Source organism: Musa acuminata, chromosome BXJ1-5 (genome assembly GCF_036884655.1).
Source record: "Musa acuminata AAA Group cultivar baxijiao chromosome BXJ1-5, Cavendish_Baxijiao_AAA, whole genome shotgun sequence".
In the NCBI taxonomy this organism is placed as follows: domain Eukaryota; kingdom Viridiplantae; phylum Streptophyta; class Magnoliopsida; order Zingiberales; family Musaceae; genus Musa; species Musa acuminata.
This window is the reverse complement of record NC_088331.1, coordinates 9,267,501-9,295,400: the sequence shown is the minus strand read 5'-3', so window position 1 is coordinate 9,295,400 and position 27,900 is coordinate 9,267,501. Positions and strand designations below refer to the sequence as shown.

General features: G+C 39.0%; 3 protein-coding genes across 3 annotated transcripts; all 3 read right to left on the bottom strand.

Annotated features, from left to right (window-relative positions):
• Window positions 1-4,723: 4,723 nt before the first annotated feature.
• Window positions 4,724-7,089, bottom strand: LOC135675236 (MDIS1-interacting receptor like kinase 2-like). The gene is made up of 2 exons (XM_065185514.1): window positions 5,283-7,089; window positions 4,724-5,114 (listed from the first exon to the last, which is right to left on the bottom strand). The coding sequence occupies exons 1-2, from the start codon at window positions 7,087-7,089 to the stop codon at window positions 4,756-4,758; spliced, it is 2,166 nt and encodes a 721-aa protein (XP_065041586.1). The 3' UTR covers window positions 4,724-4,755.
• Window positions 7,090-8,082: 993 nt separating this feature from the next.
• LOC135673675 (probable leucine-rich repeat receptor-like protein kinase At1g35710) lies at window positions 8,083-11,896 on the bottom strand. Its single transcript, XM_065182821.1, has 2 exons — window positions 8,816-11,896; window positions 8,083-8,643 (listed from the first exon to the last, which is right to left on the bottom strand). Exons 1-2 carry the CDS (start codon window positions 11,826-11,828, stop codon window positions 8,285-8,287), a joined length of 3,372 nt encoding a protein of 1,123 aa, XP_065038893.1. The 5' UTR covers window positions 11,829-11,896; the 3' UTR covers window positions 8,083-8,284.
• A 4,087-nt stretch (window positions 11,897-15,983) lies between these two features.
• LOC135675235 (probable leucine-rich repeat receptor-like protein kinase At1g35710) lies at window positions 15,984-19,552 on the bottom strand. The gene is made up of 3 exons (XM_065185513.1): window positions 19,368-19,552; window positions 16,311-16,384; window positions 15,984-16,177 (listed from the first exon to the last, which is right to left on the bottom strand). The coding sequence occupies exons 1-3, from the start codon at window positions 19,550-19,552 to the stop codon at window positions 15,984-15,986; spliced, it is 453 nt and encodes a 150-aa protein (XP_065041585.1).
• Window positions 19,553-27,900: the final 8,348 nt, after the last annotated feature.

Genomic DNA, 27,900 nt, shown 5'->3' with positions numbered 1-27,900 from the left:
GAATGTCACGGACAAACTTCTAAACAAGGTGTTTGATGTAATGCTTATATCTGTCCGTGTCGTTTGGCATGTTCATGCCTTGTACAGAATGTAAAGGGGCAGCCGAAGGCTTATAAGTCCCATTTTAGTTGGGTTGGTGGCATCTTTAGGCTTGTAAATAAAGGTTGTGTCATGTGGACACGTGCGAGAGCTTTACGGTCTGTAATGGACCATTTTACCCTTTGTTATGCCACTGTTCAGAGCTTGTAAAGTCTGTTTGTAATTTGCATTGTCTATGAAGTGTTTTTCGGAGATGTTTGCTTGTGGATCCCGTTGGAGGCGTTCTCTCTAACCCGTTCTCTCTTTTGGTGGTCCTAAGGGACAATGGGAGGCTTCGGGGAGGCTGACCTTTGCGGACGGACGCGCGAGGGTGCCGCACGACTTAGGCAAATCCAGCTAAGTCCGTGTCAGTGTGGTGGATCACAAAATGTTGCTATATTAGCTATCAAGTGGATAGGTAAGAGAGGAAGTAAGATATTTTAGACAAGAATTTTGATGGTTTTGTATTTTGCTATGTCGACAGTTAAGTTGATAAGCCATGCAAGAGGACCACTTCTATGTTGAATTATATGCTTCCCGTTTGATACTTACTTTTTCCTTCTTTTTCTAAAAAAACTAAGAACACATCAATTTGAGTACAGATGTTTTCCTTTTGATGGGAGATTAAATACAACTTAGAATACTTGCAGTCAAATCTCATCTTGAAAAACGTGTTTGACTTGTATAATGTGTTGATCAGGTCAAGTCAACCCCATATATATATATATATATATATATATATATATATATATATATATATATATATATATATATATATATATATCGCAGTCAACTCAACTTAACATTACCAATATCGGCGAATATTTCTAGAAGATTACTAACTATTCGTTGTGTGAGAAGTAAGATAAAGTTTTATACAGAATGTCAAAATTGTAGCAAGCAACACATTATTTTTAAATTATATCAGTCCTATCCAAATATGAGCGGTCATGAATAAGAATGTAAAGACTAGTCAAGATTTCAATCAAACCTTATGATCGAATTAATACATTACATTGTAGTCATGCCTATATCATATTCGGCAACGACTTTGCATGAGCCATCTGATACACCCACATTGGTTTGTCCTAGTTAAACTAGCTAGCTTTGATACGAGAAGCATACGTTGAAAATAAAACATCGGTACAAATGTTGGATTGAAATCGAAGTCTTGAGGCTATTTTTTTATGATCAAGACATCCAAAATTTCGGGAAATTTTTTTTTATGATCAAGGCATCACAACTTTATTATAGACATTAGAAAAGCCTCATCACAACTTCAAGATTATATTTTTCGATTTATTAGAGTTGATAAGTATTTTTAAGAATAATAATTATATTTAAATTAATTGAAAGTCCTTTGTGAATTAGTATTTGTTTGTATAAATACACATTGAGTTTTAAAGTTTTGATAAGAGAGAGATAGGGTAAGACACTTTAGGTATTCTTGAAGATTTTCTGGTGGATTTAGGGAGAGGTAGAGGTAAGATATTTTAAGTGTTTACGAAGGTTTCTCTCATTGGTGGATCTAAAAATGATTGAAAGAAAAATTCTTCAAGTTTATATAAGAGAGTGTGCAAGGAGAGTTTTTACTTAAGTGGGGATAACTCAAGTTTTATAATTGATCTTATATATTATGAAGAATATAATTTTCTCTATGAATATAAGTGAGATTTGTTGTGCTACATTTAATCTTGCATCAACTTTCTGCTACGTTATTTGATTATTAATCTTTATGATTTTTTTTTTTGTTCTCTCCATCCCCAACATGATTAACAAATACTTGCAAAAGTCTATTTCTTTCCTCATTCGATAATATTACACAACCAAGCCACTTATAAGGCATAATAATACATATAAATAATACCCAACACACCTCAAGAAAGAGGGTTAGGAAAAAAAAGAGACCATGTGTTCGATCATATTTCTATGGTACATCAGTTATTATCATACCAAATCAAGTACATCATTACTCAGATCCACCATGTCAATGATCATTATATTGAATTTGTCATATCGATGATCATTCTAACCATAAGTGGTTAGAGTGCCTCAACTATAAATTGGAAGTTTTTTTCTCTCTTCTCATATTTCTACCATTTAACCGTTCTATTTTAAGTTCACATTGACCTAAGCATCATAGAGATCCATTATTGATCTTTTCTTGCAAATACTTGGGGAGCACTTCACTATTACTTCAAGGAGTTCCACCTCAACATTGAGCTCTACATATATAGCTTTGGAGACCTTTGGTCAGGGCACTCTACTTTCACATCTGGCTTGGACCTCATCGTGTTGTCTTAAACACCTCATGCAATGACTGACTTTAGAGGAAAACTTCTCATCGCTTCTTAATCCATTTATAATTTAATGATGGATTATTCCACGTCAGCCCTATCGATCACTATATGTCACCCCATCAGCCCTATCGATCAGCAAGACAAGAAGGCAAATATGTGTTTTTTTGTTACATGGTCCTTGAGCAAAGAGATAAGGTATCTATTAGGGGAGACACATTAATGAGTGCATCTCAATATTATTGACCAATTCTCTCACTGCATGCTGTCGGTCACGAGAATTCCACAATGACTCAAAATTTCATTTTGATGCTACCATTTTTTCACTTTGGCATGCAAATTACTTTTTCAGTAATCTTATTAAACGAATTATGCAGCAATGTCACAATTCTCCGGAGAGGTTTCCGAGACGAGATGATGTGGTGACTACTATGCCGTGGCCGTGTATGCATGGTATTGTACTGTCCACTAAAATAGAAAAATACAGATGGAGAGAAGATCAATGTGCGGTGGATCTCAGGTCGTGTTAGACGTGCCACTCTTTTCATGTTAATTATTTTTAAAGTAATTTTTTTTCATTGTGTAAATTACAAAATGTGGCAATCAAGAGAATATGCCAGAAAGGAAGAAAGATAGTTTAGACAGGAATTTGATGGTTTTGTATTTTGTTATATAAGCAATTAGAGAGGACGGCATCAATGTTGAATTATATGCTTCCCCTTTCATCGTCAATTTTTACTTCTTTTTCTATAAAAAAAACTAATAACTCAATAAATCGATTACAAATGTTTTTCTTTCGAGGAGAGATTAAAAACTTACAAAGATCACTATGAAAATTTTGTTTCCACATAAAGATGATGTGTTGAATGCTCCGTGTCATGCACGTTGCATGGTATCGTACGAAAGTAGAAAGATGCTGGTGTGGAGAGATCAATGTTTGGTGGATCCCTTTGGCGTGTTTGACGTGCTCCACATTAATGCTCCTTAGATTGGCTTTGTCAATCGAGTGGATATATAAAGGACGGAGAGAGATATTTTACACAGGAACTTTTGGTGGTGGTGTATTTTGCCGGATCAGCAATCAAGTTAATAAATCATGGGAGAGAACAACCTGTATGTTGAATTATGCTCTTCCGTTGCTCGTCAGTTTTTTTTCTTGTTTTTCTAAATAAAGGAAAAACTAATAACTCAACAAATGAAGTACAAAAACTTCCCTTTCTTTCGGAGATTAAAAGCCCACATACCTCAAGTCAAATCAAGTCAAGTCAATCATATTCATTTGTATACCTCAAGTCAAGTCAATCATATTCATTTGTATACCTCAAGTCAAGCAAGTCAACCCTGTCCAAATATGAACGAGCTGAATGAGATTGAAAGAACGAGCCCATATTGCCATGCAGTATGGCAGTGTCAGCATGTCTATATCAACTTCTCGGAATCAGACCGACGGTATACAATTTAAGTTGGGCCATACATCCCATTTCTCTTCCACCCTCGTCAAATAAGTAAGTTCTACAACAAACAAAAACAAAGTGTCGCTGAAGTGTTTGTTCGGTGACGACTTCACATAAGCCATCTGATACACCTACATCGATTGACTAGTTTTGATATAAGCATAAGAGAAAACCAAAATATCGATATATATTATGTTTAGAAGAAAATATTATTGACGTTAAAATCAGTCCAACATGATTTGACTATACATGTGCAACAACAACGAGGTGTTATCAAAATAACGTCGGAGGTCTCAGGGAAGTTGATGTGGGTATGCTCTGATGATGACTTATATGAAAATTGAGATTGAGAGTGGGTTTCTTGATCTAATTACTCTAATGAGATAAAAGTGGTGAAAAATTGACTGACATTAGTTCTTGTGCCAAAGATAGACCTTTATATCGAATAAAAAAGGATAAAAATATTCAAAACAATTTTTAATGGCCCCACATAGATTCTTGTATATGTTGACGATAAAAAAGAAAAGACAAAAAAAGACAATTCATAATCATACTTATATCTAAGCGAGCAAGAGGATGAGATTGGTCTCCCTTATGTCATCTTATTAGTCAAGTACATAGCACGTATGGATGATAATTGATCGATAATATTTTCTCCATCAGATAGAAATAAAAAAAATTAAACTATAATCAATTAACATTTTACTTTTAGCACATCCAAAATTATCGATCTCGACAACTTTATCGCAGACACCTCATCACAACTTCAAGAGCCTGTTTCCAATTAGGCTTCTGTTACTTGCCTCGTAACGACAGTACTACACAACCAAAGGGTCCGAACCACCTACACGGCATAACAGTACATCCAAATAATACCCTACGAGCCTCAAGAAAAAAGGCTACAACAAAGGAGACTATTTGTTCGATCATATGTCTGCATTCATCAAGTCGGAAAGCCTCAGCGCGTCAAGAGATCCACAGCCCTGTGGTGTCTTGACAGCACATATATTTTCATAGACTTGCTTCATCGTTGGGCGCGATTCTGGGCTGTTGTTGGCACAACTTAGTGCCGCTGTTAAGACTGCAATTACTTCATCTGCAACTCGAGCCACATGAAGTGATAGACGTTGGTCTAATACATCTTTCACGTAGACATTGTTACCAGACGGAGATGACAGAATGGAGATTAGTTCTTCTCCATATGCTCCTACTAGCAACTCAAGCGTGACCACACCAAAGCTGTACACATCACATTTGGTGGTTACTCTCATTGTGTAAGCAAGCTCTGCAAGCAGCAACGGCAAATAGATGAAACTTCCAATTTATAAAGATATCCAAAATATATACGATTGTCAAAGAGTAGGTCTACGTATGCTTCGATATAATACTGAGTAGGGGATGCAAAATTTAGGATCATTTGTCTTTAATGTATTAATCTGGGCGAGAAACTTACCTGGTGCTAAGTAACCCGGTGTGCCTGCAAGCATGGTCCAATTTGATGAATCGGGCTTCAGTAGTCGAGCAATTCCAAAGTCGGAAACACAAGCGTTGAATTCGGAATCAAGTAGGATGTTGTTGCTGGTAATATCTCGATGAACGATAGGCGGTGTGTAATCATGATGCATGTAGAACAGAGCACGAGCAACATCCTTCACGATGCTCACCCTCTTCACCCAGTCCAATTCAGCTGCCGTCTCGCTTCGGAGGACAGATCCCAGACTTCCTCTCTCCATGTACTCGTACACCAGAAATTTGCGTCGGGGAGAGGAGCAGAACCCGTAAAGCTTGACGATATTGCGATGTCGAATTTGAGTCAGAGTTTGTATCTCAGTTTGAAAGGGTTGCTCGTCGCATGTACCTTCAGTGTCTGGTAGGTGAATCTTCTTCACCGCTAGCAGTTCCCCACTTGCTAACTCTGCTCTGTAGACACTGCCGTATGCACCGCTTCCGATACAGTATTTGGCATCGAAATCTTCGGTGGCTTCGATGATGTCCTTGCAAACATCTCTTCCAACAAAATTCAATATACAGAATGCACCTTCTTTGATGTGATTATTATCAACAGGTACTGTATCTTTTTCTCTCTTGCGGAATGCTCCAATGAATATAAACAAGAGAAGGAAGAAGACCAAAGAAGCAATGATGGCTACTATAACAATTTTGTGGCGCTTGCTTCGGTCGTCTGTTGTTGGAGTACCGAGTGAAACACATGGAGTCAATCCTCGAACAACTCCACACAGATCATTGTTATGGACAAACCACTCCGCTGGGGCTCTTCGGAAAGCTGGGCTATCAGGAACCGGGCCGTCCAGTTCATTGTAGGATACATCAACGGTAGACAAGCTCGCCATATATGTTAGCGAAGGTGGAAGATGACCCGACAAGGAATTATGCGATAGATTCAGGCTTTGCAGCATCACCAATTTGCTGAGTTGGGATGGAATCTCCCCTGTTAGCGAGTTCTGGCTGACATCAAATGTGAATTGAAGGTTCACCAGATTACCAATGGCCAAAGGAATGGTTCCACTGAAGTTGTTGTTGTTAAGCTTCAACGATCGGAGTTTCATGCAGTTGCCTAATTGATCTGAGATTCTTCCTGCCAAGTTGTTGGATGAGAGATCAAGCAGTTCAAGATTGGACAGCATTTCAAACTCCGGAGGCACCTGGCCGACGAGTTGGTTGTTGCCCAAGCTCAGATTGTAGAGAAGGGTTAAGCTGCCGAAGCTCTTTGGGATCTCGCCTTGTAGGTAGTTGGAAGAGAGGTCCAGCTCTCCCAGTTTCGTCAACTGCCCAAACTCGGTGGGTATGACTCCGGTGATGTTGTTATTTGAGATCCTCAAGAGCGTCAGATTGTGCCATTTTGCCCGGTCTGATGAGAGTGTCCCGGAGAATAGATTGAAGCTCAAATCCATGTAGGAAAGATACAGATACACTCCAAGATTTTGAGATACATCTCCGGTGAATTGGTTATGTTCAAGACGAACCCTCACTAATCCCGTACAATTCTTCAAAGTCGTGAGAATGGGACCTTGGAAATTGTTCGTGGTTAGAACGAGACGCTGTAGCGCTCCTCCCTTGCATATATCTTGAGGCAAATAACCGGAGAAGCTATTATTTCCCAGCTGGAGCGAAATCAGTCCTGTAATGTTACTGATCTCCGTAGGCAAAGGTCCGGACAACTGATTCCTGAATAAGACTAGATAGATGAGGCTGCTTAACCTACCAAGCGATGCAGGAATCGAGCCAGAGAGCTGGTTCATTTGGAGCGATAGGAATTTAAGTTGGGTCAGGTTTCCAAGACTGGATGGGATGGACCCAGAGATTTGGTTTTTTTGGAGGAATAGTCCATTAATTAACTGCACGGGTCATGACAAAGGATGACATCAATGTTGAATTATATATGCTTCCCCTTTCATCGTTTATTTTTCCTTCTTTTTCTATAAAAAAAATAAACAACTCATAAATCAATAACAAATGTTTTCCTTTCAAGGAGAGATTAAAAACTTACAAAGATCACTATGAAAATTTTGTTTCCACAAAAAGATGATGTGTTGAATGCTCCGTGTCATGCACGTTGCATGGTATCGTACCAAAGTAAAAAAGGCTGGTGTGGAGAGATCAATGTTCGGTGGATCCCTTTGTCGTGTTTGACGTTCTCCACAGTAATTCTCCTCAGAGTGGCTTCGTCAAACAAGTGGCTATATAAAGGACGGAGAGAGATATTTTACACAGGAACTTTTGGTGGTGGTGTATTTTGCCGGATCAGCAATTAAGTTGATAAATCATGGGTGAGAACAACTTGAATGTTGAATCATGCTCTTCCGTTGCTCGTAGTTTTTTTTCTTGTTTTTCCAAAGAAAGGAAAAAACTAATAACTCAACAAATCAACTACAAAAAATTTCTCTTTCTTTTGGGGATTAAAAACCCACCTAATTTGTATACCTCAAGTTAATCATATTAATTTATATACCTCAAGTCAAGTCAAGTCAATCCTGCCATATGACAATATAAGCTTGTATCATCTTCTCGGAATCGACGATATACCATTTAAGTTGGGTCATACATCGTAATCGTCTGCTTTGGACTTATGTACACGCGAGCAAAACAAAAAGATAAATATTGTCTCTCTTATACGAATTTGATGGTCGCATATAGATCATGTATCGATAATAATTGATCGGTAATATTTTTCTTATCAAATTAAAAAAATTAGACTATAATCAATTAACATTTTATGATTAACACATCCAAAATTGTCGATCTCAACAACTTTATTATAGACACCTCATCACAACTTCAAGATCCTGTTTCCAATTAGGCTTCTATCACTTGCCTCTAAACGACACTACTACACAACCAAAGGGTCCGAACCACCTACACGGCATAACAGTACATACAAATAATACCCTGCGAGCCTCAACAAAGAAGGCAACAACAAAGGAGACATGTGTTCGATCATATGTCTGCATTCATCAAGTCGGAAAGCCTCAGCGCATCAAGAGATCCACAGCCCTGTGGTGTCTTGACAGAACATATATTTTCATAGACTTGCTTCATCGCTGGGCGCGATTCTGGGCTGTTGTTGGCACAACTTAGTGCCGCTGTTAAGACTGCAATTACTTCATCTGCAACTCGAGCCACAGGAAGTGATAGACGTTGGTCTAATGCATCTTTCACGAAGACATTGTTACCAGACGGAGACGACAGAATGGAGATGAGTTCTTCTCCATATTCTCCTACTAGCAACTCAAGCGTGACCACACCAAAGCTGTACACATCACATTTGGTGGTTACTCTCATTGTGTAAGCAAGCTCTGCAAACAGCAACAGCAAATAGAAGAAACTTCCAATTTATAAAGATATCCAAAATACATACGATTGTCAAATACTAAGTCTACGTATGCTTCGATATAGCAGTAAGTGAATAGGGGATGCAAAATTTAGGATCATTTGTCTTTGATGGATTAATCTGGGAGAGAAACTTACCTGGTGCTAGGTAACCCCGTGTGCCTGCAAGCATGGTCCAATTTGATGAATCCGGCTTCAGCAGTCGAGCAATTCCAAAGTCGGAAACACAAGCCTTGAATTCTGAATCAAGTAGAATGTTGTTGCTTGTGATATCCCGATGAACGATGGATGGTGTGCAGTCATGATGCATGTAGGATAAAGCACATGCGACATCCTTCACGATGCTCACCCTCTTCACCCAGTCCAATTCAGCTGCAGTTTCGCTTCGGAGAACAGATCCCAGACTTCCTCTCTCCATGTACTCGTACACCAGAAATTTGTGTCGAGGAGAGGAGCAGAACCCGTAAAGCTTGACGATATTGCGATGTCGAATTTGAGTAAGAGTTTGTATCTCATTTTGAAAGGGTTGCTCGTCGAATGTACCTTCAGTGTCTGGTAGGTGAATCTTCTTCACCGCTAGCAGCTCCCCACTTGCTAACTCTACTCTGTAGACTCTGCCATATGCACCACTTCCGATACAGTATTTGCCATCGAAATCTTCGGTGGCTTCGATGATGTCCTTGTATACATCTCTTCCATCAAAATTCAATATAGAAAATGCACCTTCTTTGTTGTGATTATCATCGACAGGTACTGGCGGGTTCTTTCTCTTGTGGAATCGTAAAGCAGCTGCATTGAATATAAACAAGAGAAGGAAGAAGACGACGGAAGCGATGATGGCTATTACAACCACTTTGTGGCGCTTGCTTCGGTCATCTTTTGTTGGAGTACCGAGTGTAACACACGGAGGCAATCCTCGAACAACTCCACACAGATCATTGTTATGGGCAAACCACTCTGCCGGGGCTCTTCGGAAAGCTGGGCTATCAGGAACAGGGCCGTCCAGTTCATTGTAGGATACATCTACGGTAGACAAGCTCATCATATACGTTAGCGAAGATGGAAGATGACCAGACAAGGAATTATGCGATAGATTCAGGCTTTGCAGCATCACCAATTTGCTGAGTTGGGATGGAATCTCCCCTGTTAGTGAGTTGTGGCTGACGTCAAATGTGTCTTGAAGGTCCACCAGATTACCAATGGCCAAAGGAATGGTTCCACTGAAGTTGTTGTTGTTAAGCTTCAACGATCGGAGTTTCATGCAGTTGCCTAATTGATCTGGGATTCTTCCTGCCAAGTTGTTGGATGAGAGATCAAGCAGTTCAAGATCGGACAGCATTCCAAACTCCGAAGGCACCTGGCCGACGAGTTGGTTGTTGCCCAAGCTCAGATTGTAGAGAAGGGTTAAGCTGCCGAAGCTCTTTGGGATCTCGCCTTGTAGGTAGTTGGAAGAGAGGTCCAGATCTTGCAGTTTCGTCAACTGCCCAAACTCGGTGGGTATGACTCCGGTGATGTTGTTATTTGAGATTCTCAGGCGCGTCAGATTGTGCCATCTTGCCCAGTCTGGTGGGAGTGTACCGGAGAGTAGATTGAAGCTCAAATCCATATAATAAAGATGGGGATACATTCCAAGACATTGAGATACATCTCCGGTGAGTTGGTTGTGTTCAAGACGAACCCTTTCTAGTGTGGTACAGTTTTTCAAGGTCGTGGGAATGGGACCTTGGAAGTTGTTCATGCTAAGAATGAAGTATTGTAGGGCTCCACTTTTGCATATGTCTGAGGGTAAATAACCAACGAAGTTATTATTTGACAACACTAGGTATGTCAGTCCAGTAATGTTGTTGATCTCCACGGGCAAAGGTCCAGACAACTGATTATCTAATAAACCTAGTTTTTTGAGTTTGGTCATGTTTCCTATGAAAGAAGGGATGGGACCTGACAATTGATTTTTTAAGAGTGCCAGATCAGTAACTTCAATTAGATTCCAAATCTCAAGAGGAATAAAACCAGATAATTGATTATCCTGAAGGTAAAGAATATTTAATTTAGTCATATTTCCTATAGAGGAAGGAATGAGACCAATTAAAAGATTTTTTGAAAGTAAGAGATCAGTAACTTTAATTAGATTTCCAATCTCAAGAGGAATAAAACCAGATAGTTGATTACCCCAAAAGTAAAGACTCTCTAATTTGGTCATATTTACTATAGAGGAAGGAATTGAACCAGTTAATAGGTTTTCCGAGAAGTCAAGATAGGTAATCTCAATAAGGTTTCCAATCTCGAAAGGGATAGGACCTGAGAGCTGATTTCTTGATAGCGAAAATAATTGCAGCTTGCTTAGGTTTCCAAAAGAAGAGAGAACTCCACCTGTTAGGTTATTATCAGCGATTGATAGGTAAATGAGATTAACTAGATTTTTCAATTCTCGAGGGATGACTCCAGTCAATCGATTTTGGTAGAGATCCAAGTGATAGAGCTTTGTTAAATTTCCTAAACTAGATGGGATTGATCCAGATAGCCTATTAACTCCAATCTCCAGATACATCAATTCGTGGAGCCTCCCTAACTCCTTAGGAATGACACCCACAAGCTTATTATCTTCCAAGTGCAAGGACACAAGGCCGGTGAGGTTGCTAAGAGATGGAGGTATAGCACTAACCATTTGATTCTGGCTAAGACTCAAGAATCGAAGCTCTTTCATGGAGCCTATCCCAATTGGGATTTTGCTTGTGAACTGATTGCTAGTGAGATCAAGAGATACAAGCCTGGAGAGAGCCGAGATGGTCGGAGGAATTGCCCCACCAAGCTGGTTGTAAGAGAGATTGAGACGGAGGAGCGATCCCAATGCCGAGAAATCAAGAGCATCAAGTGGCCCTGCCAAGCCCATTCTCGGCAAGGATATCTCGGTGATCACCAAACGCCCTCTACTTGTGACGGGGTAATTGCATGTAACTCCGGTCCAATTGCACGGACTAGAATTGAGATTCCAATATCTCAGGGATTGAGGACTCCTAAGAGTGGCTTTCCAGTGGAGCAACACCCTCCCTTGGGATCCGAGTGAAGCTTTGACAAGAAGAGCACGGGGAAGCAAGAACAGTAGCAGCAGCAAAGTGGCACAAAGCAAAGTTTTGTGAAGCTGAGATGCCATACAGCAAGACAAGAAGGCAAATATGTGTTTTTCTGTTGCATGGTCCTTGAGCAAAGAGATAAGATATTTATTAGGGGATACACATCAATGAGTGCATCTTAATATTATTGACCAATTCTCTCACTGCATGCATGCTTCGGTCACCAGAATTCAACAACCATGACTCAAAATTCCATTGGTCATGACATCTAGTGCTATGTATGCCACTTAAGACTTTCTCTGCTACCATTTTTTTGTCTTTGGCATGCAAATTACTTTTTTTTTGTACTCTTATTAAACTAATCTTACAGCGATGTCATAAGTTTACCGAAAAGTCTTACGAGACAAGAGATGATGTGGTGATTACTATGTCGTGTAATGTATGGCATCGTATTGTCTACTAAAATAGGAAAATATAGATGGAGAGATCAATCGTGTGATGGATCTCAAGTCGTGTTAGACGTGCCACTCTTTCCACATTAATTCTCTTTAGAGTAGCTTTTTTTTCATTGTGTAAAACATAAAACGTTGCTATATTAGTAATCAAGAGGATATGTAAGAGAGGAAAAAAAATATTTTAGATAAGAATTTTGATAGTTTTGTATTTTACTATATCAGCAATTAAGTTGATAAGCCATGAGAGGACGACATCTATGTTAATTATATGCGCCCCCTTTGATCACCAATTTTTCTTTCTTTTTCTAAAGCAAAAAATTAATAATTCAACAAATCGAGTACAAATATTTCCAAAAAATATATTGTGAGACCAATATATATATATATATATATATATATATGTATATATATATGTATATATATATATATATGTATATATATATGTATATATATATATATATATATGTATATATATATGTATATATGTATATGTATATATATATATATATGTATATGTATATATATATATATGTATGTATATATATATGTATGTATATATATATGTATGTATGTATATATATATGTATGTATATATATATATACATATGTATATATATATATATGTATATATATATATATGTATATATATATATATATATGTATATATATATATGTATATATATATATATATATATATATATATATATATATATATATATATATATTTCTTTGAGGAAAAAAATTATTTAAAAATTATTCTTTTATAAGCATATGAACTGCATGAAACTTAGTTTTATTTTGGATTCGCAAGCATTTTAGATTGAGTCATTTCCCCAAGCCAATCCGGTGAGAATCTACGAGAGAACAGATTAAAGCTTAGATCCATGTAGGAAAGTCTTGTCATAAGGCCTAAATGATCGATTCGCATGGCTTTTGTATCGACGAGAATAGTATTTTCTACGATACTGTGCAACTTCGATCATGTGCGCTTGTGTCATAATACTCTTTAAGGTAAATCTATACCGACTTTGGACGTGTGAAAAGAGTTTAAGATTCAATGTATTTATCATATAATAAGAAAAAATAGCCCAAGACTCCCGTCGATGGGAATTTGACGTTGAGATGGCATCTAATGCTCCTTTATTAGGGTAAAAGTAATATAGACTTCCGCATGGACACAATGATCATTCTAACTGTACGTGATTAGAGAGCTTCAACGATAAATTATAAGTTTTCTTCTCTCTTATCATGTTTCGACCATTTAACCACTTTATTTCGAGCTCACATTGATTTAGGCATCATAAGGATCCGATATTGGTCTTTTCTTGCGAATACTTTGGAAGCACTTCACTACTACCTTAGGGAGTCCCACCTAAATGCTTGAGCTCTACATAGATAACTTTGGAACATTGGGACTTTTGGTCGTATCACGCTACTTTTATGCTTCGACCTCATCGAGATGTCTCAAACACCTCATAAAACCACCTTTAGACATCCGAAATGCCATAATTACAATGTGGCTTTGGACCAGAATACAAATGAGCTCTACGTATATAGGATTTTTACAGGTGATGCTTTACCACATGGAGTCTATATATATATATATATATATATATATATATATATATATATATATATATATATCTCACGCCGACCAAATCCATTGTCTTACCTCAGGAGACTTACAGAACAGTACAACACACTGTCCCATGCTGAAATGAATGGTTGACAAAGTGGAGAGAGATCAGCGTGCGGTGAATCCTGTTGCCATGGTATTCACGTTTTCTAGATTCGTTCTGTACTCGGCGTATCAATTTTCTTTGTTCTTACAGATTCTCTTCCAGTATTCGAAGTCGTAATAAATCTCAGTAAAGTCTTCCAGAAAATCTATGGGAGAGCGCCATCAGCTAACATTCAACGGTTGGTATAGTAGAAATTAAGCGATGAGTCCTTTGCCGTGTTATGCACGCTGTTGTAATTGACCATTCATATATTCAAATTCTTCGAGTTGAATCCCTATTTTCAAAAGAACAAAAGAAAACATGCGGAGAGATCGGTGTTTGGTGAATCCAACGTTGTGATAGATGAGCAGAGCATTGAGTTGCTCTGCTTCCGGTTCTTTGTGGTTGTATATACACGTTGCTACCTTCTTCATGATAGCTAGAGACTGCGCCTGAAACTTCAGCTGGAGGAAGTGAAAGATGTGGGTCGAGCATCTCTCTCATCGCGCTACCTTCATCATGATAGCTAGAGATGAGATCGCCTGGATGTCTCCCCAGTAGACCCTCAAGCGTCACGACTCCAAAGCCACTGAATCAGACGACCATTGCATTGCATTGCATCACACGAACGCTATTCCTCCGTCCTATTGCGTTAAATATTACTCTTAAGTAGTATAGCAATCTCATATGCTAAGCCGTGAGAATAGGAAGCTCATTGCTCCGATTCGTGGAAATGGTGTAGGAGATTTCATTTGATAATATTTAATGGATGCATGAGCTATTGATTACGTAACGAAATCACTAAAGCAATGAACGAATTCCTACTCATCGGTCGGCCCACTGTCATGCCTCCGAAGCAGAGCAGTCATGGTGGGCAGGTACACATCAGAAACCAATCATCCCTCAGCCTTCATTTAATTACCTTCACAAATTCTCAAGAAACATATAGTACAAGAAAATCAAACTTTTCAAACGTCCAAGATTTACATGACAAGGCAAAGATTACCAACCAAGTCGAAAATAATCTTAGAAAAGAGATCGATTACCAACCGATGCTTTTATTAAAGCAAGCCACACGGAAACAAAGTCTACCGATCCTGACCAAAAGAAGCATCGGGGCACAGAGGAGTGCATTTAGATCATATCTCCACGGTCATCAAATCGGAAACTTCAATGCATCAATAGATGGAAGGCTTGGTGGGGGTGTTCTGACCACGCATAACTTGTCGGAGACCTGTTTCATTGTCGGGCGTGATTCAGGGTGGTTATCCACGCTACGAAGAGCCTGTTGGGCTGATGGCCCATATTCAATCCATGTGGGCTTTATCGGCCCACACTCCCTTTTAATCTAACCCTGTTTTATCAGGCCACACTCCCTTTTAACCTAACCCTAATTAAGATTAGGGGGGTGTGGTGGCTGCGTTTTTGAAGCAGATTAAAGCTATAAAAAGGCAGCAACGAGGCAGATCTTTGCAGCGATGAGATTCCAAAGAGAAGAAGGAGAACAAGGCAGAAAAGGAAGAGAAAGAAAGGGAAAGAAAGGGAAGAAGACAAGGACAACGTAGAGAGACTGTTCTCAATCATCTAGCAGTGTTCTCATCTCAGGTTAGATCAAATCTACAATAGGCTCTTGCTGTGATTACTTGGGAGTTTTAGATATTGTGGGCAGTGACGTGATCCTTATATCCCAGTTATTCTCTTGTGGTTGTTGCTAGGGTTTTGGGCAAGAGATTGAGATTTGTACATTCATTATTCTCATAGTGGATTATCTCTAGTTTGCCCCGCCTTGTATCCCAGTTATTCTCTTGTGGTTGTTGCTAGGGTTTTGGGCAAGAGATTGAGATTTGTACATTCATTATTCTCATAGTGGATTATCTCTAGTTTGCCCCGTGGTTTTTACCCTTCACATTGAAGGGGTTTTCCACGTATATCTTGGTGTTATGTTTGATTGTGTTTCCATTTTATTCCGCTGCGTATTTTGGTCTTCTAGTATTTGTTCCTATACAAAGGTTATTCCTGTTTATCTCCCCATCAGAGCCAAGCTCAAAACTGTAACCACTTAATCCGCAACTTGACCCTTAGGAACAAGTAGACGTCGGTCCAATACGTCTTTCACAAAGCCATCATTGATCGGTGAAGACGACAGAATGGAAATGAGTACTTCTCCATACTCTCCTATCAGCAACTCCAGCGTCACGACTCCGAAACTGTACGCGTCGCATTGGGTGGTCACTCTCATTGTATATGCAAGCTCTACAGACAACAAGAGCCAATGATCAAACCGCCAATCCATATAGATCTCCTCCGAAATATAATTTGAAGATGTTCTCAATTGCAGATAGTCTTAATTTGCACAAACAACGAGATCTGAGAGAGAGAAACTTACCAGGTGCCAAGTAACCCCGCGTGCCTGCAAGCATGGTCCAATTTGATGAATCCGGCTTCAGTAGTCGAGCAATTCTAAAGTCGGAAACATAAGCCTTGAATTCGGAATCAACTAGGATGTTGTTGCTGGTAATTGTTAGTTTGGCAAGTCCCATAGTCCCACATCGGGAAAATCAGACTTGTTGTCTCGTCTTGGAACTATAAATAAGGGCCTGAGCTTTGATGTTAGACACACCACAAGAAGTACAGCAGGCATCACAAGAAAACCTGCTTATGGTTTGAAGTCTTCTTGTTTAGGAAGCTGAAGGTGTTTTATGGCCTAGGAACATTTCCTAAGGCATTTGTAAGTGTCCCTCTTTTATAATAGTAATTTGCTCCTCTTTCTTCCGTGGATGTAGGTCAAAGTCATTTGACCGAACCACGTATATCTGGTGTTCTGGTGTTTTGTTTGTTCTTGTCGCTTTTATTATTTCCGCTTTATTGTCTTTGTTGTGTTGCCAAAATTACCCTTTGGTAAATATCCTGGGGCTAGCTCTAACAAACTGGTATCAGAGCCTGGTTTTGGGATCTTTTGGCAACGATGACAATAACAAAGATTGTTGTCGAGAAATTCGACAGAAATGTCAACTTCGGCATGTGGCAACTCAAGATGGAGGCCATTCTGGTTCAAGACGGAGTTGATTTGGCACTTCAGGGTGCTGAGAACATTCCAGATGGTACGTCAAAGGAAGATCTTGCGGGTATGGATAAGAAGGCCCGATCCAGCATCATTCTAAACCTCTCTGACGAGGTTTTACGGGAGGTAGCTACGGAGACTACGGCTAAGAGCATGTGGGACAAGCTTAAAGCCTTGTACATGAAGAGGACAGTGGAGAATCGTCTCTACTTGAAGCAGAGTCTATATATGCTTCGGATGACTGAAGGTACATCTATACTCTCGCATCTTGATAAGTTTGATTCTTTGGTTATGGATTTGGAGAATATAGATGCAAAAATTGATGATGAGGATAAGGCTTTGTTGCTCTTGTGTTCTCTTCCCCAATCTTTTAAGCATTTCCGTGATACTTTGATTTATGGAAAAGAAACAGTTTCGTATCAGGAAATTAAGTCTGCACTAAAATCTAAGGAGCAAATAGACAGAGATATCACTGGGGAAAGTAGAGGAAATCAGGCTGAGGGTCTGGTTGTCAGGGATAAAATGGATAAAAGAGAATTTGACAGTAGTAGATCTAAATCTAGATCTAAATCCAGACATAGAAATTTGGAATGCAGATATTGTCATAAAATGGGCCACTGGACTTTTGTGAACACTGCATTTTTGGAAAGCAGAAAAGAGTCAGCTTCAATTCTCCGGCAGTTCACAAAACGAAAGGTACTCTTGACTATATTCATTCAGACCTTTGGGGTCCAGCTCAAGTTCAGTCTAAGGGTGGTGCCAGGTATATGTTGACTTTCATTGATGATTATTCCAGGAAAGTTTGGGTTTATTTTCTGAAGCATAAAAATGATGTTTTTCTAACCTTTAAACAATGGAAGGCTTTGATTGAGAAGCAAACATGTAAACAGATTAAGCGGCTTCGAACAGATAATGGCATGGAATTTTGTGAAGGTGACTTTGAAGAATTCTGCAAAAATGAAGGAATCGTTCGGCATCGCACTGTTAGGATGACACCCCAGCAAAATGGTGTGGCAGAACGTATGAATAGAACACTCTTGGAGAGAGCGAGGTGTATGATCTCAAATGCAGGGTTGACAAAAGACTTTTGGGTAGAGGCGATTAATATGGCCTGTTACGTTGTCAACCGCGCTCCTTCTGCAGCACTTAACTTTAAAACTCCAGAGGAAGTTTGGTCAGGTACTCCTGCTGATTATTCTGATTTTAAAATTTTTGGGTGCCCAGCATACATGCATGTAAATGAAGGAAAATTAGAGCCTCGGGCTAAAAAGTGTATTTTCCTTGGGTATGCTTCTGGGGTGAAAGGATACAGATTATGGTGTCCTGATCCCAAATCCCCAAAATTTATAATCAGTAGAGATGTTACTTTTGATGAATTATCTATGCTATCTTCTAAAGAGGAATCTATTAGTTGTACAAATGATAGTGCGCAGAAGCAGGTGGAGCTTGAGATTGGTAGTTCAGATTCTTTTAAGTCGAACTCTTCTACTCAAAGAATGCCAGTAGGTGGTCCCGAGTCTACTGATGCAGATGATCCAGAGGAAGAGCAATATTCCATAGCCAAGGATAGACCACGGAGAAATATTCGACCACCACAAAGGTATGCAAATTTGGTTGCATATGCTTTGTCTGTTGCAGAAGAGACAAGTGAAGTTGGTGAGCCTACTTCCTACTCAGATGCAGTTTCTTGTGATAATTCCGCTAAGTGGTTGATTGTGATGAATGAAGAAATAGAATCTCTCCATCGGAATAGAACTTGGGGTCTTGTGAAGCCGTCTTTGGATAAGAAAATTGTTGGATGCAAATGGGATACCATTGCTGAAGGAAAAGTCCTTGTTCAGAAAATTCATACGAAGGACAATCCAACTGATATGTTTACGAAGCCTCTTCCGGTTTACAAGTTCAAGCAGTGCTTGGACTTGGTTGGTGTTCATTGTTGGTGATTGCCCGTTGGGGCTTTTGTGAAGAAGGTGGAGCAAGTTTTGTTGGGACATGCCAAGGTGGAGATTTGTTAGTTTAGCAAGTCCCATAGTCCCACATCGGGAAAATCAGACTTGTTGTCTCGTCTTGAAACTATAAATAAGGGCCTGAACTTTGATGTTAGACACACCACAAGAAGTACAGCAGGCATCGCAAGAAAACCTGCTTATGGTTTGAAGTCTTCTTGTTTAGGAAGCTGAAGGTGTTTTATGGCCTAGGAACATTTCCTAAGGTATTTGTAAGTGTCCCTCTTTTATAATAGTAATTTGCTCCTCTTTCTTCCGTGGATGTAGGTCAAAGTCATTTGACCGAACCACGTATATCTGGTGTTCTGGTGTTTTGTTTGTTCTTGTCGCTTTTATTATTTCCGCTTTATTATCTTTGTTGTGTTGCCAAAATTACCCTTTGGTAAATATCCTGGGGCTAGCTCTAACAGTAATATCTCGATGAACGATAGGCAGAACACAATCGTGATGCATGTAGAACAGAGCACGAGCAACATCCTTCACGATGCTCACTCTCTTCACCCAGTCCAATTCAGCTGCAGTGTCGCTTCGGAGGACAGATCCCAGACTTCCTCTCTCCATGTACTCGTACACCAGAAATTTGTGTCGAGGAAAGGTGCAGAACCCATAAAGCTTAACGATATTGCGTCTAAGAGCAGTTTACGCAGTTTGCGTCTAAGAGCAGTTTACACAGTTTACGTCTAAATGCAGTTTGCGTCTAAATGCAGTTTGCGTCTAAATGTAGATTGCGTGCAAGCGTAGTTTGCGTCTAAGCGCAGTTTGCGTCTAAGCGCAGATTGCGTCGAAACTCAGATTGCGTCTAAGCGCAGTTTTCGCCTAAACACAGTTTTACGTCAAAACATAGATTCGGAAAGATCTGAACTTAGACACTCGTTCGTAAAAGCGCAGAAGTCAGTTTGCAGTTATAAATGGAATCAAAACATAAACTGTAGAGGAACTCGTTCGTAAAAGCGCAGAAAACAGTTTGCAGTTATAAATAGAATCAAAACGTAAATGTAAACTGCAAAGTAAAGATCGTACGAAAACACCGATTTACGTCTGAATGCAGATTTGGAAAAATCAAAACTTAGAAACTTGTTCGTAAAAGCGCAGAGAGCAGTAGCTATGTAGGAGGTTTGCAGTAATGATAAAGTGCTTAAAATAAAAGAAAACCAGAGATTTAGAGTGGTTTGGTCAGTCTTGACCTACTCCACTTTTGGCTTCCTCCACCGACGAGGTCATTGACGTCAACTAGAGGCCTTCCTTCAATATGCGAAGGCCAACTGCCCTTTTACAGTTTCACTCCTTTTGACGGGCTCAGGAGACAACCCTTACAGAACCTTTCTCTCATCTCTTTACAACTCAAGACTTGAAGAACAGAAAGAGGAGAACTTTTGGACTTTACACAAATTTGAGCTCTTAGAATCACAGAAAAGATCAAGAATTCGGTGTAGTTCTGTATCTTTTCAGTGCTGAATGGGTGGGGTATTTATAGGCCCCAACCCAGTTCAAATTTGGAGCTCAAAACGATCAAATCCTGGAATTCCGGGATCAGGCGGTTGCACCTCCTGACTGGAGAGGTTGCACCGCCTGGCAGAGCTCGAAGACTGAGCCTCTGGGCGGTGCCACCTCCCTGCCAGAGCTCGAAGACCGAGCTCAGGCGGTTGCACCGCCTGGTAGAGCTCGAAACTTGAGCTCTGGCGGTGCTACCTCCTGACAGAGGAGGTTGCACCACCCAGTCTCGCTCGGAGACTGAGCCCTGGGCGGTTGCACCTCTTGGCTGGGGCTGTTGCACCGCCCAGTCTCGCTGGGAGACATAGCCTGGGCGGTGCTACCTCCCTGCCTGGGCGGTTGCACCTCCCACAGCAACCTGGGTTCGAATGGATTGAACCATTCGACCCAATTTGAGTTCTTCAGGGGCCCAATTGCCCCAGGATTAAGCTAATGGGATCACCTCCCATTTCTAACTTAATCAAAGTGCTAACTACGATTATTTCCTAAGACATATTCTGCAGCTTGCTTCGGTGCGTCACTCGCTTCTTCCGGCGAGTTTCCGGCGAACTTCCGTCGATCATCCGATGAACCCTCGGTGATGCTCCTGCGGACTTCCAGCAAACTCCTAGACTGCGACGATCCACTTGGCAAGTTCCGACGAGCTCCTTTGGCAAGCTTCTGGACTTCTCGGATTTGTTCCCGCAGAACCTCCGACGACTGTCCGAACTTCCGTCGAGCTCTCGAACTCCCAACGTGATCATTGTAATGACTCCAGCGCAACTCCTGCTGCATGTCTTACTTTCATCGTAGTTAATCCTGCACACTTATCTCAACACACTGATTAGACAAACAATTGTCAATTGACTTCATCATCAAAATCCGAGATTCAACAATCTCCCCCTGACAATCAATTGATAATGGAGTTAACCTTAACTCTCCCTGTCAATATGCCATACTTCTTGAATTTAAAAACTTTATAAATTCAAGAGACATATTCCCATTATGATTCCTATCATAATGTATCTCTTTGAAGATGATGTCAAGGCTTGACATTCATTTTCAAATATAACAAGTTTGAATTATGGTTATTTGTAGCAATTCATCATATTGTAAGATATCGACATGTAAAGCTGTGAAGCAAGATTTTGATATCATTACATGATGTACACATTTTGAATATTTTAGCAAATGTAGTATTGCATCACATGATAAGATATCAGTTCGTACGATGCAAATTTTTGTTTGATATCTTTATACAGGAAATATGGCAATCATATATTTCTTGGTGATGCAAGTATGGCCTAATCATAGCATCAGTGATAGCAATCATATCAACATCATTAATAGCAACCATATCATTATCAGTGATAGCAGGTATGGCCTAATCATAACATCATTAATAGCAACCATATCATTATCAGTGATAGCAGGTATGGCCTAATCATAACATCAGTAATAGCAACCATATCATTATCAGTGATAGCAGGTATGGCCTAATCATATCATCAGTAATAGCAACTATATCATTATCAGTGATAGCAGGTATGGCCTAATCATAACATCAGTAATAGCAACCATATCAATTCATATTTTTCTCCCCCTTTGTCATCAACAAAAAGCATGGTAGCATTATCAAAAAGCATGGTAGATGTGATTCCAGCAGGTTATCAAGCACATAAAGGAAGGCTTGACATGCATTGAATATCTCTTCTCCTTGTTATGTTATAGTTCGTTGCTTGAAGGAGGAAACTCATTTTACAAAAGGTTTTCATAAGAGTGTACAGGAAAATAAATTCTATTTTTAGCATTCAAACCGAAAATAAGATGAACTTCTTACATGCATTCGGATATGAGTAAGCTACTGATTTTCAAAAACATTTGTCACATAATTTTCAACATGTTATTTGATCAAGTGATACCAAGGCATGTAATAGTAATCAATAACGTCCGAAAAATAATTTTAACTAGTTTAAGTATTCGGACACATCAACATTCCTAATTCTCTTCTTATGAAATCAAATTGTTCTTCACTTAGAGGTTTTGTAAAGATATCAGCTAGTTGATGTTTCGTATCAATGAATTTTATGATTACATCATGATTCGTAACATGATCTCGTAAAAAGTGATGTCTGATGTCAATATGTTTTGTTCTTGAGTGTTGTATAGGGTTTTTTGTTAGGCATATTGCACTTGTGTTATCACATTTAATGGGAATATTTTGAAGATGAACTTTATAATCTTCTAAGGTATTCTTCATCCAAACAACTTGTGCACAACATGCAGTTGCAGCAATATATTCAGCTTCGGTTGTTGATAGTGCAACCGAGTTTTGTTTCTTAGATGACCAGGAAACAAGGGCATGTCCTAAGAATTGACATGTACCTGATGTGCTTTTTCTATCTAATCTACAGCCAGCGAAGTCCGCATCAGCATAAGCAATTAACTCAAGCTTCTCTGATTTTGGATACCATAATCCTAGATTTGTGGTACCATTAAGATATCTGAGTATTCTTTTAACTGCTTTGAGATGAGATATCTTAGGGTTTGATTGAAATCTAGCACAAAGTCCTATACTGAACATTATGTCTGGTCTAGTTGCAGTGAGGTAAAGTAAACTTCCTATCATACCCCTATAGGTTTTTTGATCGAAGCTTTCTCCACTTTCATCAATTTCTAACTTAGTGGAGATGCTCATAGGAGTGTTAATAGCTTTTGAGTTATTCATATTAAACTTCTTTAGTAAACTCATAGCATATTTAGTTTGACTAATAAAGATGTCATTGCTTAGTTGTTTGATTTGTAGACCTAAGAAGAATGTTAACTCTCCCATTAGACTCATTTCGAATTCAAGACTCATAGTTTTAGCAAAGGATTCACAAAGAGATTCATTCATAGAACCAAAGATAATATCATCAACATAAATTTGAACAATGAGAAAATTATTTTTAAAGTTCTTGATAAATAATGTAGTATCAACCTTGCCTTTTATGAAATTATTTTTAATAAGAAAAGAACTAAGTCTCTCATACCAAGCCCTTGGAGCTTGTTTTAAACCATAGAGAGCTTTAGTTAATCTAAACACATGATTAGGGAGACTATTATTTTCAAATCCAGGAGGTTGTTCAACATAGACTTCTTCGGAAATAAATCCATTAAGAAAAACGCTTTTAACATCCATTTGAAATAATTTAAAATTATTACTACTAGTATAGGCAAGGAGCATTCTTATGGCTTCCAATCGAGCCACAAGAGCGAAGGTTTCTTCATAATCGATACCTTCTTCTTGGTTGAAACCTTTGGCCACTAATCTAGCATTGTTTCTAACCACGATATCATTTTCATCTTGCTTGTTTCTAAAGACCCATTTAGTACCAATTACTAAATGATCATTTGGCCTAGGAACAAGCATCCACACCTCATTTCTCTCAAATTGATTCAATTCATCTTGCATTGCGATAATCCATGAATCATCTTTCATGGCTTCATCAACATATTTGGGTTCAATTTGGGAGAGAAAGGCGGCGTTGACACAAAAATTTTTAAAAGAAGATCGTGTTTGAACCCCCTTTGATGTGTCTCCTAAGATTAGCTCCTTAGGATGAGCATCTACATACTTCCAATCCTTGGGTAAGGAAATCTGGGAAGTGGATGCATCCAAGTTGCTAGTTGGAGACGGGGTTGCGTTTAAATTCAAAGAATCAAAATTAACATCATCGTCAAGATCATTTTTCCTAATTTCGGAAATCTCATTGAAAACAACATGGATGGATTCTTCAATAATTAAAGTTCTTGAAAATACGAAAAGCTTTAGAAACCGAAGAATAACCAAGAAAGATTCCTTCATCAGATTTAGCATCGAATTTTCCTAGGTTATCCTTTTCATTTAAGATAAAACATTTACAGCCAAAGACTTTAAAATATGAGACATTGGGTTTTTTGTTATTCCATAACTCATAAGGAGTTTTGGTGAGTAGGGGTCTTACTAGAACTCTATTCAAAATATAGCATGCAGTGTTTACAGCTTCGGCCCAAAAATATTTGGGTAGGCTATGTTCATTCAACATGGTTCTTGCCATTTCTTGTAGATTTCGATTTTTTCTTTCTACTACCCCATTTTGTTGAGGATTTCTTGGAGTAGAGAAGTTATGGTTGTATCCATTGAGTTCACAGAATTCTTGGAAGTCATGGTTTTGAAATTCTCCACCATGATCACTTCTAATTGACGAAATTATAGAACCCTTCTGATTTTGAACAAGTTTACGAAACTTGGTAAAATATTTAAAGCATTCATTTTTTTGTTTTAAGAAGTAGGTCCATGTATATCTGCTATAGTCATCAATAATGACAAAGGCGTACTTGCTACCTCCAAGACTCGATGTAGAGATTGGTCCGAATAAGTCCATATGGATCAATTGTAAGGGACTAGAGGTGCTTATTTGATTCTTAGCTTTGAAACTACCCTTAATTTGTTTACCTAATTGGCAAGCATCACATACATTATCTTTGATGAACTTGATATGAGGAATTCCTCTTACAAGTTCTCTAGATGATATTTGAGTGATTAATTTCATGCTAGCATGATCTAATCTTCTATGCCATAGCCAAGCATCCTCATTCATAACCGCAAAACACATTTCATCACATAAATCATTGATGTCAATAGTGTATACGTTATTTTGTTTTAATGCAATCATAGACATGTTCTTATGTAGTTTTTCAATGATGCAAGCATTAGATTCGAATTTGACAGTGTATCCTTTATCACATAATTGACTAATGCTCAAGAGGTTATGTTTTAAACCATCAACTAATAAAACATCTTCAATAAAGAAGTTGGATTTGTTACCTATGGTTCCTTTGCCAATGATTTTACCCTTGTTGTTGTCTCCGAAGGTGACATAGCCTTCGTCTATGCTAGTGAGCTTAGAGAATTGAGATGGATCTCCGGTCATATGCCTTGAGCATCCACTATCAAGGTACCATCTCTTGCTCCTAGCTTGCGATGGTGTGGGTTTCTACAAGAAAGGATGATTTTTAGGTACCCATTTGCTTTTGGGTGCCTCAAAGATAGATCTACATTGTTTATCATGTTGCATAGAGTTTATCATGGTTCCTTTAGGAACCCAAATCAATTTGTTTGGACTAATTTTCTTGAATGGACAATAATGCGTCTTGTGTCCAATTTTGCAACAAAAGTTATATTTTGCTTGGTGTTGAACATGTAAGATGGGGTCTTTTATAAAGGTGGTTGGATTTAGGTGAGGACTTCTCACAAATCCAATTCCACTTCTTTTTGGAACGTGACCCTTGTTTGCAAGGATCATGTTCAATGACTTGCTACAAACCTCGAATTTCTTCAAGGTGTCCTTGAGTAGCAGGTTTTCTTTTTGGAGAGTTTCTAGATCATGATATTTGATACATGAATTTAAACTATCATGATATTCAATTTTTAACTTATCAAAATCACAAGTAAGACTATCATGCTCCTTTTTCAGCAATTTGTATTTTCTATTGATAATCTTGCATTCATCAAATAAGTCATGGAAGGCAGTTAATAATTCATCGAAAGATAAATCAGCATCTAATAAATTCATTACCTCCTCTCCGATGGCCATTAAGGCATAATGAGCAATTTGCTCGGTGTTAGACTCCTCTTCTTCAGACGCGCTTGAATCATCCCATGTTGCTTTGAGCGCCTTCTTTTTTGTTATTCTCTTTTTGGCTTGGGGACAATCACTCTTGTAGTGTCCCGGCTTTTTGCACTCATAGCAAATAACTTGGTCTTTCTTGGGTTCAAGTTTACTTTTAGTGTCATTCTTAAACTTGTTTCTTTTAATGAATTTTTTAAATTTTCTTGTTAGAAGTGCCAAATCATCATCACAGTCCTCATCACTTGAGTTTTCTTTCAAGTGATCTTCCAAAGTTCTAAGTGTCATATCCTTCCTGTTCTTTGGAAGGATGTCTTCTTGCTCTTCATGAGCTTTGCAAGTCATCTCGTAGGTCATTAATGACCCAATTAGTTCTTCAAGAGGGAAGTTGTTTAGATCTTTTGCCTCTTGAATAGCAGTGACTTTAGGATCCCAACTCTTAGGAAGGGATCTTAGAATCTTATTTACGAGCTCAAAATCCGAAAAGCTTTTTTCGAGTCCTTTTAGACCATTGACAACATCCGTGAAACGGGTAAACATGTCGCCAATAGTCTCACTCGGTTTCATCCAAAAAAGTTCGAAAGAGTGTAACAAAAGATTGATTTTTGACTCTTTCACTCTACTTGTGCCTTCATGAGTCACTTCGAGTGTGTGCCAAATATCAAATGCAGTTTCACAAATCGAAACACAATTAAACTCGTTTTTATCAAGTGCGCAAAATAAGGCATTCATAGCCTTTGCATTAAGAGCGAAAGCCTTCTTCTCCGAATCGTTCCAATCGATCATTAGAAGAGAAGACTTTGAAAAACCATTCTCGACAAGATTCCAGAGTTCAACATCCATAGAAATAAGGAAGATCCTCATTCGGGTCTTCCAATAGGTGTAGTCCGTCCCATTAAACATGGGTGGACGTGTAATGGAATGGCCCTCTTGGTTTCCGGCGTAAGCCATCTCTCTTGGGTTTTAATCCGTTTGAGAGTTAACCGGGCTTTGATACCAATTGTTAGGATCGAGAGCACTAAGAGGGGGGGGGGGGGGGGGTGAATTAGTGCAGCGGAAATCTTTCAGCGATTAAAAACGAAAGCTGCGTTCGTTCGATAAAAACTATTTTGATGCAAAAGCTGATTCTAAGATTACTTATGATTGAGTACAGTTTATGTCTAAACACAGTTTGCGTCTAAGCGCAGTTTACGTAGTTTGCGTCTAAATGCAATTTGCGTCTAAATGCAGATTGCGTCTAAGCGCAGTTTGCGTCTAAGCGCAGTTTGCGTCTAAGCGCAGATTGCGTCGAAACTCAGATTGCGTCTAAGCGCAGTTTGCGTCTAAGCGCAGTTTGCGTCTAAGCGCAGATTGCGTCGAAGCTCAGATTGCGTCTAAGCGCAGTTTGCGTCTAAGCGCAGATTGCGTCGAAGCTCAGATTGCGTCTAAGCGCAGTTTGCGTCTTAAGCGCAGATTGCGTCTAAGCGCAGTTTTCGCCTAAACACAGTTTTACGTCAAAACGTAGATTCGGAAAGATCTGAACTTAGACACTCGTTCGTAAAAGCGCAGAAGTCAATTTGCAGTTATAAATGGAATCAAAACGTAAACGTAAACTGCAGAGGAACTCGTTCGTAAAAGCGCAGAAAACAGTTTGCAGTTATAAATAGAATCAAAATGTAAATGTAAACTGCAAAGTAAAGATCGTACGAAAACACCGATTTACGTTTGAATGCAGATTTGGAAAGATCAGAACTTAGAAACTTGTTCGTAAAAGCGCAGAGAGCAGTAGCTATGTAGGTGGTTTGCAGT

Excerpts from the sequence above, each read along its gene's own strand:
- LOC135675236 (XM_065185514.1), bottom strand. The coding sequence starts at position 7,089 with ATGAACCAGCTCTCTGGCTCGATTCCTGCATCGCTTGGTAGGTTAAGC. Across the intron at positions 5,115-5,282 it reads ACCGGGTTACTTAGCACCAG|AGCTTGCTTACACAATGAGA; the intron begins GTAAGTTTCTCG and ends TGCTGCTTGCAG.
- LOC135673675 (XM_065182821.1), bottom strand. The coding sequence starts at position 11,828 with ATGGCATCTCAGCTTCACAAAACTTTGCTTTGTGCCACTTTGCTGCTG. Across the intron at positions 8,644-8,815 it reads ACGGGGTTACCTAGCACCAG|AGCTTGCTTACACAATGAGA; the intron begins GTAAGTTTCTCT and ends TGCTGTTTGCAG.
- LOC135675235 (XM_065185513.1), bottom strand. The coding sequence starts at position 19,552 with ATGGAGAGAGGAAGTCTGGGATCTGTCCTCCGAAGCGACACTGCAGCT. Across the intron at positions 16,385-19,367 it reads CCCAGGATATTTACCAAAGG|AATTGCTCGACTACTGAAGC; the intron begins GTAATTTTGGCA and ends TTCCGACTTTAG. Across the intron at positions 16,178-16,310 it reads GCGGGGTTACTTGGCACCTG|AGCTTGCATATACAATGAGA; the intron begins GTAAGTTTCTCT and ends TGTTGTCTGTAG.